Raw genomic sequence first — 9,097 nt, 5'->3', positions numbered from 1 at the left:
CTGGTGCTGATGTCTGTTGTACTTGGACAGTTGGGAGTCTCCCACAGGGTAGATAGGGGTTGAGGCAGGCCAGTCGGAGGCGAGAAGAGACGGTGAAGATGCTGTGTCTGGTCACTCAGCTCCCTGGCCGGTCTGGGCAGGCTCAGTCCTCACCCCGGGGGTGAGCCCCTGACTGAGATTGCTTGTCCTCTTCCATGGTACTTTCTTGTTCCGGTACTTCCACATTCACAGTTGCTGGTCTTCGAGGAGAGGGGCCTCTTTGAACATACCCTATCCCCGTCTTAGACGGGGCTTCTCTCTCCTACCCCATTCACGTGGGCGATCTCTAATAAGATGCTGTCCAGCCTGCATGGGATTTCCCGGTGACCTCGTCCGCTGGCCTCTGCTAACTCCCGTTAGGCCCGCGAGGACCTGAGTATCTTCAAATGGATCTTGCGGGTACTGGCGGATCATCTGATCTCCTGTGCAGGTGAAGGCGGAGGTACTCAAGAGCCGCACCTGGAGCACCTGGAGGGGCGGGGCGCGCGCTAGCGCCCCGCCTGCCTCGCTGCACTTCCGGCGGGCGCCGCTCGGGGCAGTGTGGAATCCGGTCTTCCCGCCGCGCGCGCGCTCACCTCTCCTGGCCGGAACCCCGGCTCCGGGAACCAGGAAGAGCCCGGCCGCGGGCGCGGGCTGGCGGGATGGCAGGGTCCGGCTGGGGCCCCCCGCGGTTAGACGGCTTCATTCTCACCGAGCGCCTGGGCAGTGGCACATATGCTACGGTGTACAAGGCCTACGCCAAGGTGGGTGCGGGGCGCCTCGGGGCTTCTGTGCAAGGCAGCAGTCGGGGGCTCGAGAACTTCTGAGGTTCTGGCCCCGGTGCCCGCCAGACGCCGAGCAAGCCCAGGCCGGGAAACGGGGAGAGGTTGAGACGGTTGACCCTAAGAGGTTGAGCTTAGGGTCCACGGCCTGGCCTGTGCCAGGTCGACCTTCTGTGGAGGAGGTGTGCGGTGACCCCCACAGATAGTTCTTCAAAACAAATACACACCGCTATTGTGCGGAGAAACGGGTGAAGACCTCGGAGCCTCGGCGTCAGGGGCTGAAGAATAGGCTCCAAACAGGGAGGATACCTGTGGGCTGGGAGGAGCCTGGGGCAGGGTTCTAGAAGGCTGGACCCACTTAGGAAGCAGAGTGGGCAGTTTAGAACAGTGAATAACATGCCTTAGCAGGGGCACTCTAGAATACAATGAAAGGGATTGTGAAGCAGAGAGGCTAGTGTGGAAGCCAGGATTCCAGAATCTTGGTGCCTTATTGGCCTGAGAAAGGGCAGCTGGGCAACCTGGATGCTGGTGTGAGTGGGCAGGCCCAGAGAGGAGGAGCAGGGCAGAGGGGACCAGAGCCCTTCTGGCCATGCATGGTTCCTGGCCCTCTCAAGGCAGAGCCCTTGAATCTCCTGTCCCCACAGAAGGATACTCGGGAGGTGGTAGCCATAAAGTGTGTGGCCAAGAAGAGTCTGAACAAGGCATCCGTGGAAAACCTCCTGACAGAGATTGAGATCCTCAAGGGCATTCGACACCCTCACATTGTACAGCTGAAAGACTTCCAGGTGTGGGCTTGGGATGGGGTGACCACCAAAGGGGGCCGAGAAGGGCCACTCTCTTCAAGCCTCCTCTCTGCCTCTAACCCCAGTGGGACAGTGACAACATCTACCTCATCATGGAGTTCTGCGCAGGAGGTGACCTGTCTCGCTTCATCCACACCCGCAGGATTCTACCTGAGAAGGTGGCTCGGGTCTTCATGCAGCAGTTGGGTAAAAGCCTCTGACCCCAGCCTGACGCCCCTTCCCGTGATCTCTGCTCTCCCACCCCGCCCTTGCCCCAGGCTTAGAGCTGTGACACTCTTAGCAGTTGCCTGCCATCCCAGCTTGGATTTGTAGGGCCCATCCTTTGTTTTGCCCATCCCTGGTTAAGGATGCTGTGAGAGAGATGGAGAGGAGTCCCATCTGTGGGGAGTACAAGCTTCCACACGTGAAACATATTCAGTAACATAAAGACCTCGTGGAACATTCCGAAGACCCAAGTGTTTTGCCAAGGAAAAGAGCAAGGGCCTAAAGGGCTGGGGCATCTAGGGAGGCTTCTAGGAGGAGGGGAGACTTGTGAAGGGGTACAAGGGAGAAAGGAGGTCATTCGAGGTGGGGGTAGGGCAAAGTCTTAGCAGAGAGGGGAGCCTGGTGCTTATATGTAAAGCATTTGGTAGGGACTTTGCTGGTGGTTCAGTGGTTAGATCAGACTCTGCATTCCCAACGTAGGGGCCCAGATTCAATCCCTGGTCAGAGAACTAGATCCCACATGCCACAGCTGAGATGCAGCACAGGCCAAAAAAAAAAAAAAAAAAGCATTTGGTAGACCAGGCCAGAACTGGGGTTGGGCAGGCAGGCAGGTAAGAGAGGGGATGGGAGAGATAGGCTTCTCTGACCTGTCACTCTGCACGGTTCCTACTGCCTAGCCAGTGCCCTGCAGTTCTTACATGAACGGAACATCTCTCACCTGGACCTGAAGCCACAGAACATTCTGCTGAGCTCCCTGGAGAAGCCCCACCTTAAACTGGCAGGTGTGAGTCTGGAACGGAAGGTGTGGAGGTTTGGACGGTGGGTGTGCAGAGGCCACCTTCTGCCTGAGCTCGCTCAGCAGCCCTCGTTTTCATGGAGCCCTCTATTGAGTCATCAGACAGTGACAGGCTGGGATGTCCAGGGACGGGCCCCGTCACCAAAAGATAGGGCCTTTCTCAGGCTACCTGTGCTTGACGCCAGTGATGTGATATCCTTGTTGGGGTCAGGGTTCAAAGTGTGACCAGACTTAGTTTTTTATCCATCACCAAACTGTGACTCAGTCTGGGGCAGTGTTGGTAAGTGTGGAATGGGGAAAGGGGTAGTTGTGGCCCCTGATAAAATTTGGAGGAGAACTGACTTGAAGTTGGAGGCCAGAGAGGTCCACGGAGCTGGGTAGGACAGTGAGGGAGAGGTCAACCCCTAGTGAGCCCTTATCCTCATTGCTGGTGTCATCAGGGTGGGCTTCCTGGGAAGAGGTGTGCAGGGGGGCTGTGTGGGACGGGTAGAATATATGCCCTCAAAGAGGCTGAAGGGTTTGCGGTGAGAGAAACGACATGAGCAAAGTAGGGAAGTGGGGTTAATCCTGGTGAGTCTAGAGGGTGGGAGGAGCCCTGCCCTGGAGCCCAAGGGGGAGGCTGTAAAGCAGGAGCAGAAACTGAGCCCTGCTGCCTGGCCTCTTGCCTGCAGACTTTGGCTTTGCACAGCACATGTCCCCCCGGGATGAGAAGCACGTGCTTCGTGGCTCCCCTCTCTACATGGCTCCCGAGATGGTGTGTCAGCGGCAGTATGATGCCCGTGTAGACCTCTGGTCTGTGGGGGTCATCCTGTATGGTGAGAGCTCTGTCCCCTGCCCCCACGTGGAGGTCTGCACTGTGTCTCCTCAGGCAGAGCATCACTGGGCCACTCCTGAAGGGTTTTAATGAGAACCCTGACTCTCCTGGTCTGGGGCCCTTCTCCAGGAGTGGGCCAGGCCCAGCTTGACCCTATCCCCTCCCAGCCTGCCCTCTGCCTCCCTTCCACAGAAGCCCTCTTCGGGCAGCCCCCCTTTGCCTCCAGGTCGTTTTCAGAGCTGGAAGAGAAGATCCGGAGCAACCGGGTTATTGAGGTAGGTCTGGTAGGGCCTTCGAAACTGTGAGGGGCAGTGGGAGTCAGGGCCCTGAGGTGGCAGAGCTCACTGCCGCCTGCAGACTGGAGTGTGGGCTCCAGGCCACCACTGTGGCGCTGGGCACGCTCTAGCCTGAAAGTTGGCTCCATTCAGTCCCGGGAACCCAGATCGACCATAGTGGGGAGCAAAAGGCCTGCCCTACAGCCTGTTACAGGTTCTCCATGGGGAGAAGGGCTTCCCAGGTGGCTCAGTGGTAAAGAATCTGCCTGCCAATGCAGGAGATGCGTGTTCATCCCTGTGTTGGGAAGATCCCCTGGAGGAGGAAATGGCAACCCACTCCAGTATTCTTGGCTGGCGAATCCCATGGACAGAGGAGCCTAGCAGGCTACATCCATAAAACCCCAAAGACAGGAGCCTGGGGAGGAGGCTTGGCTCTCACTGGCTATCACACTCTGACCTGTCACTCTTCCTCCTCGTCTCATATTCTCAATCTGTCAGTTGTGTGTCTTGGGGGGCCCCCAGGACAGGGTGGTCCTGACAGGCCCCTGGGGCTGGGGGCCAGGGTGCCAGAGCCCAGTGTGATCTGTTCCATCCCCACCCCCGCAGCTCCCCCTGCGGCCCCAACTCTCCCAGGACTGCCGAGATCTGCTGCAGCGGCTTCTGGAGCGGGACCCCAGCCGCCGCATCTCCTTCCAGGACTTCTTCGCCCACCCTTGGGTGGACCTGGAGCACATGCCCAGTGGGGAGAGCCTGGCACGAGCAGTGAGCAGCCAGTGGAGACGGGTGGGCTGAGGGCAGGTGGGGGGTTTCATTGATCCCTTTCAGTGGGGCCCAGGTGACCTGCCCAGCAGGAGTCAGAGGGTGGGTTCGGGGTATGGATGACCCCTCGCAGTGAGCGTGGGGGGTGGGCATGACTCCCGATCTGCCCTCCCGCAGACCGCCCTGGTGGTGCAGGCTGTGAAGAAGGACCAGGAGGGGGACGCTGCAGCTGCCTTGTCTCTCTACTGCAAGGCCCTTGACTACTTCGTGCCCGCCCTGCACTGTGAGTCCCAGGCGGGTGCGGCAGGACGGGGCCAGCCACAGCCACAGTGGCTGACTTCCAGAAGCAGCTCCCCTTCCAGAATTTTGTGGGAGACAAGACAGTGGGGAAATCTGGAACTCAGTGCTTTGGGGGATTCCAGAGGGGTTGGTGTGAGGCTTCAGAGACCTCATTTAAACCCCCACTTTCTGCAGATGAAGTGGACGCCCAGCGGAAGAAGGCAATTAAAGTGAAGGTGATCAGAGTCCCCTGAGGACATGGGGAGGGGTCTCAGGGCCTCTGGGGGTTGGCTCTCCTAGAGGAACCTCCCTCCCTGGGAAGGGGTTCAGCCCAGCCTCAATTGGCCCCTGACATTGCAGTTTGGGGCAATCACTGAGGACCCAGAGGGAGAACCTGGAGCTGGGTGCTGGTGAGGGAGGGAGTGGGGGACAGCCCTTCCTCAGCCCCTTGCCCTCCAGCAGGTAGGTGAGTACGTGTCCCGGGCTGAGGAGCTCAAGGCCATCATCTCCTCCAGTCAGGCCCTGTTGAGGCAGGGGACCTCTGCCCGAGACCTGCTCAGAGGTAGGCCCCGACCCCAGCTGACCAGTTTGCCGGCCACTTCCCTCCAGCCCAAGGGGGAGAGAGGTGGAGGTAGGCGTCCTGAGGTGAGAAAGCAGACTGCTCCTCTCACAGTGCACCTTTGCCCCTCATCCCAGACATGGCCCGGGACAAGCCACGCCTCCTGGCTGCCCTGGAAGTGGCTTCGGCTGCCATGGCCAAGGTTTGGAGCTGCCGGGAGGGGTCTGGGGGGGCAGGAGGAATCCAAGTCATGCCCCTAGACGACCTGGTGTTCATGTGGCTGCAGGAGGAAGAGGCTGGCGGGGAGCAGGACGCTCTGGCCCTGTACCAGCGCAGTCTGGGGGAGCTGCTGCTGCTGCTGGCAGGTGAGGCCCCAGCCCCACCCTCCCCACCTGCCCCCGGCCACCCCGCCCTTACCATGTGCCCTCCCTCTCTCTGCAGCGGAGCCCCCAGGCCGGAGGCGGGAGCTGCTTCACACTGAGGTGCCCACTGGGGTTGGGAGGGTCGGTGGGAGTAGGGGGGTGGGGTTCCTCTTCCCCTTTTGCCCTGCTTCCATGTGTGGGGACCTCCTCGGGTTCCCTCAGGGTGCCCCAGGTCTGGGAGTCAGACCTCACAGACTTGCTAAGTTGGTGACCCCTGTGCACGTCATCACGGTTCGGGTGCTTGGGTCAGGGCAGAGGGACAGGGCAGGGTCTGGGAACTGAGCAGCAGTCAGGAGGCTTCCTGGAGGAAGAGGCAGAGAAAGACTCAGGCAAGTTGTTCTCATGAGGCAGAGGGTCCCGGGGAGCATTAGGGGTGAGGAAGAGCTCAACTTGAAGGCCTCTCCTCACCCCATGTCCCTGGGCATGTCTTCCCTTGGCAGGTTCAGAATCTCATGGCTCGGGCTGAATACCTGAAGGAGCAGGTCAAGGTGGGCACGTGGGGACCCACACTGGGGCAAAGCTATGTGTGTGCTGTTCCTGTCTGCCTGTGGCTGTCTGTCCCCCGCTCCCTGCACTGTGTGTCTCCCTCTTGTTCCTATCTCCAGGCCTCTCCATCGCAGTCTGTCCTTTATGTTCTGCAGATGAAAGAGTCTCACTGGGAAGCCGAGACCCTGGACAAAGAGGGGCTGTCGGAGTCTGTTCGTAGCTGTGAGTCCTGCCCTGGGGTCTGCCCCTTCACCCGAGGAGGGATGAAGACTGGGGCAGCGCTGGATTCTGCCTCTTTTGCCGGAGCCCCAAGACTGACACTCCCCACTTGCCCTCCACAGCTTGTACTCTGCAGTGACGCTGAAGGATGATCGGACAGGTCATGGGAACTGGGGGCGCACTCACCCCAGCTGGCCCCCAGGGTTCTCTGGCGCTCAGCAACACTATGGAGCAGGCTTTCTGGATGGGCAGTTCTGGGACACCCCCCCCCCCCCCCCCACATACCACAGGATCCCCAGCAACGCTTGGGAGACTCTTAACTCCCTAGAGAGTCTAAGAGCCCACGGTGTGTGCCGGGAGCACGGGACCTTGGCCTGGGGTGGGGAGAACTCTGGGAGAAGTGTGTTTCTGTCACGTGACTTTTGTTATTTCCTGGTTGCTGGGCACTGAGCCTGTTGATTTCTGGTTTTGCTCTGAGATGAGGGCCAGGGTCCTCTGCAGTGCACTCCTGGTCTTTTCACTCTCTGCCTGCAGGCAGCTGTGCCCACCCCTGTCTTTCCTGGGAGCCTCACCTCCCTCTGTGCACTGGAACAGGGCACTCCAAGACCCCTCAGGGACCACCCATCCCACCATATGCACTCAGCCCTGCAGAACTCAACCAGTCTTCCTGGGAGCTGACCCCAGCGTACCCTCTCAATATTTTAAGATTATCCTTCATGCATGAAAATAATATCTTTGGTAGAGATGGGGCAAATTTGAGAAACCCATGCCTTGTTCTTGCCCTGGTCGGGAGGGCACAAGGGGAGGGGTCCTCAATCCTCATCCCTCCCACCTTCATCTCTCTGAGGAATGCCTGCACTCTCCACAGAGCTGGTCCAGTCCTGGGACGGGGAGGCATGTGGGCTGTCTGGCCTGTCAGGCTCCAGGGGAACCAGTGATCCAGGAGACCTGGTCCTGGGTCTGACATGGCTGCTCCGCCAGTGTGTGACCCTAGGCAAGCTCCTTCTCCTTTCCCAGCCTGGGTTCTCCACATCTCTCCAGTGGGACTATTACTTTCTCCTCAAGCCCCTACCTGGGCTTCGAGGAGAACAAAGTGTCTTTAACCTGGAAAGAATATATCTACCTGGAGTTATTTAGGCTTTTCTTTCCTAAACAATCAGAGAGGGTGTTAGTGGTTTCTAATCCTGTCCTTAAATGCCTCCTTGGGGCAAGAGTTGTCTGCCTTCCCTATAGGAAACTGGGTGTAAAGAATATAATTCATTGTTTTTCTATTAAATTATTTTCTGAATTTGTTCTTCTCTTCTTGCCCCGGGAAAAACAGAGGAGAGCCCCAGTTCACAGGCTGGGGCTAGAGGGGCCCCAGGAAAAGCTGGGTGGTCTGCAGGAGGCTGGGGGAGATCATAGGGTTAGGGGAGTGAAAGCCACATCTGCCCCCTGCCCTCGGGGAGCCCTGGGGGTCCAGGAGAGCCAGGCTGACTGGCCTCCAGTCCTCCTACCACCCAGGAGAGCAGTGGGGAGCTGCAAGCGCAGGCCTCCTCGGAACCAGGGAAGCCCTTCCTGTCTGCATGGGGAGAAGGGCCCGGTGGCAGGAGTGATTCTGTTAAACTTCTGTGCTGCACGCAGCTCGTCCCAGACAGGGCCCGATCCCTCCACCCCTTCTCACCCTGGGCTAGTGAGCCAGAGTAGGGAAAGGGCATCCTCTAGGGTGTCTTGTGCTCATGCTCAGCTCCCCGGGGCCCCCCAAGCTGGGATGGTTTCCAGCAGCCCTCCCCCCACCCTCTGGTGGGAGGAGGATCTTTGGGGATTTAGGGAGAGGGAGCTCACCCCCTTGGGCAGCCACCAAGGCCCGAGTTCCCTTAATGCTCAGCCTTCCATGCAGACCTTGAAGGGCTAACTTCTCCAAAAGCCTAACCGTTGGGTGGCAGTGTGGAGCAGTGACCCGGAAGGCGGGAAGCAGAGCTAAAATCTGGCCTTGGGACCCATTGATTAGCCTGTTTCTCAGTAAAATGAGGATGAAGGTAAATGCCCCGTGGGAATCTGCGAGGATTAAATGAGCCTGGCACACAGAATTCAAAAAATGTTATTTTCAGAGGAATGCATTCAGATTATTTCTGGGAGTGGGCTGGACAGAAAATCCTCTGAGTAAAATGAGAAGGAAGGAGGAGAATGAATGGATCCAGTTGGGTGGATAAATTGAGAGAAATGGATGGGAGAGAGAGTGGGAGTGAGGAAGGATGGGGTTTGTGAAAGACTAATCGAATAGAAGGATAATGGGATAAAAGTTTGACCCCGGAGGCCCCAGTTTCTATTTGTGATGTCTGCATTGGCAATCTGAGAACAGTGGCCTGATACCATTCTACATGTGATTGTGGAGGGGAGTGGGCCCCCGTGGGGGCACTGGGTATAGGAAAGACCTGGGAGCCTGAGGCTGGTGGAGGAGGCCCTGGGGTAGGGCCCTCCCTGGGCAAGACGTGATGTGTCTAAGCCACCTCCAAGGAGGGAGGCAGCCCAGCCAGAGGAGGTGGGGCTCCCTAGGGCTTTCTTTAAATGACAGAGGCCTGTGGGAAATATGCTAATCTTAATAAGTTTTCTTCCCTAGGAGCTAGAGTTTCCATCTCTCACCTTTAGCACTTTGAGAGTGCCCAAGACAGGGCAAGCCACCTCTCCCTCCCAGCATCTGG

The 9,097-nt window shown here is 58.4% G+C and overlaps 1 protein-coding gene and 1 long non-coding RNA gene across 6 annotated transcripts; one reads left to right on the top strand and one right to left on the bottom strand.

The window, feature by feature from the left end:
• Position 1: 1 nt before the first annotated feature.
• Positions 2-2,842, bottom strand: LOC110124915 (uncharacterized). Its single transcript, XR_002309914.2, has 2 exons — positions 2,526-2,842; positions 2-461 (listed from the first exon to the last, which is right to left on the bottom strand). It is a non-coding gene; the product is annotated as an uncharacterized lncRNA (long non-coding RNA).
• ULK3 (unc-51 like kinase 3) lies at positions 605-7,704 on the top strand. Of its 5 annotated transcripts, none has more exons than XM_020873653.2 (16): positions 605-782; positions 1,445-1,585; positions 1,669-1,789; positions 2,485-2,589; positions 3,275-3,418; positions 3,610-3,692; positions 4,299-4,475; positions 4,629-4,734; positions 4,926-4,966; positions 5,190-5,292; positions 5,427-5,491; positions 5,576-5,654; positions 5,731-5,771; positions 6,152-6,199; positions 6,353-6,419; positions 6,539-7,704. In XM_020873653.2, exons 1-16 carry the CDS (start codon positions 681-683, stop codon positions 6,553-6,555), a joined length of 1,440 nt encoding a protein of 479 aa, XP_020729312.2. In that variant the 5' UTR covers positions 605-680; the 3' UTR covers positions 6,556-7,704. The 5 variants fall into 5 exon arrangements, with proteins under 5 accessions (XP_020729312.2, XP_020729313.2, XP_020729314.2 ...); XM_020873654.2 differs by having other exon boundaries at positions 606-782; positions 5,193-5,292; XM_020873655.2 differs by having other exon boundaries at positions 607-782; positions 4,299-4,454.
• Positions 7,705-9,097: the final 1,393 nt, after the last annotated feature.

Source organism: Odocoileus virginianus, chromosome 16 (genome assembly GCF_023699985.2).
Source record: "Odocoileus virginianus isolate 20LAN1187 ecotype Illinois chromosome 16, Ovbor_1.2, whole genome shotgun sequence".
Classification (NCBI taxonomy): Eukaryota; Metazoa; Chordata; class Mammalia; order Artiodactyla; family Cervidae; genus Odocoileus; species Odocoileus virginianus.
This window is presented reverse-complemented; position numbering and strand designations above follow the sequence as displayed.

What these genes read in the sequence shown, in the direction of transcription:
- ULK3 (XM_020873653.2), top strand. Translation starts at nt 681, where the DNA reads ATGGCAGGGTCCGGCTGGGGCCCCCCGCGGTTAGACGGCTTCATTCTC. An exon ending in CTTCGTGCCCGCCCTGCACT is followed by an intron (nt 4,735 to 4,925) that starts GTGAGTCCCAGG and finishes CACTTTCTGCAG; the next exon opens with ATGAAGTGGACGCCCAGCGG. An exon ending in GCTGCTGCTGCTGCTGGCAG is followed by an intron (nt 5,655 to 5,730) that starts GTGAGGCCCCAG and finishes CTCTCTCTGCAG; the next exon opens with CGGAGCCCCCAGGCCGGAGG.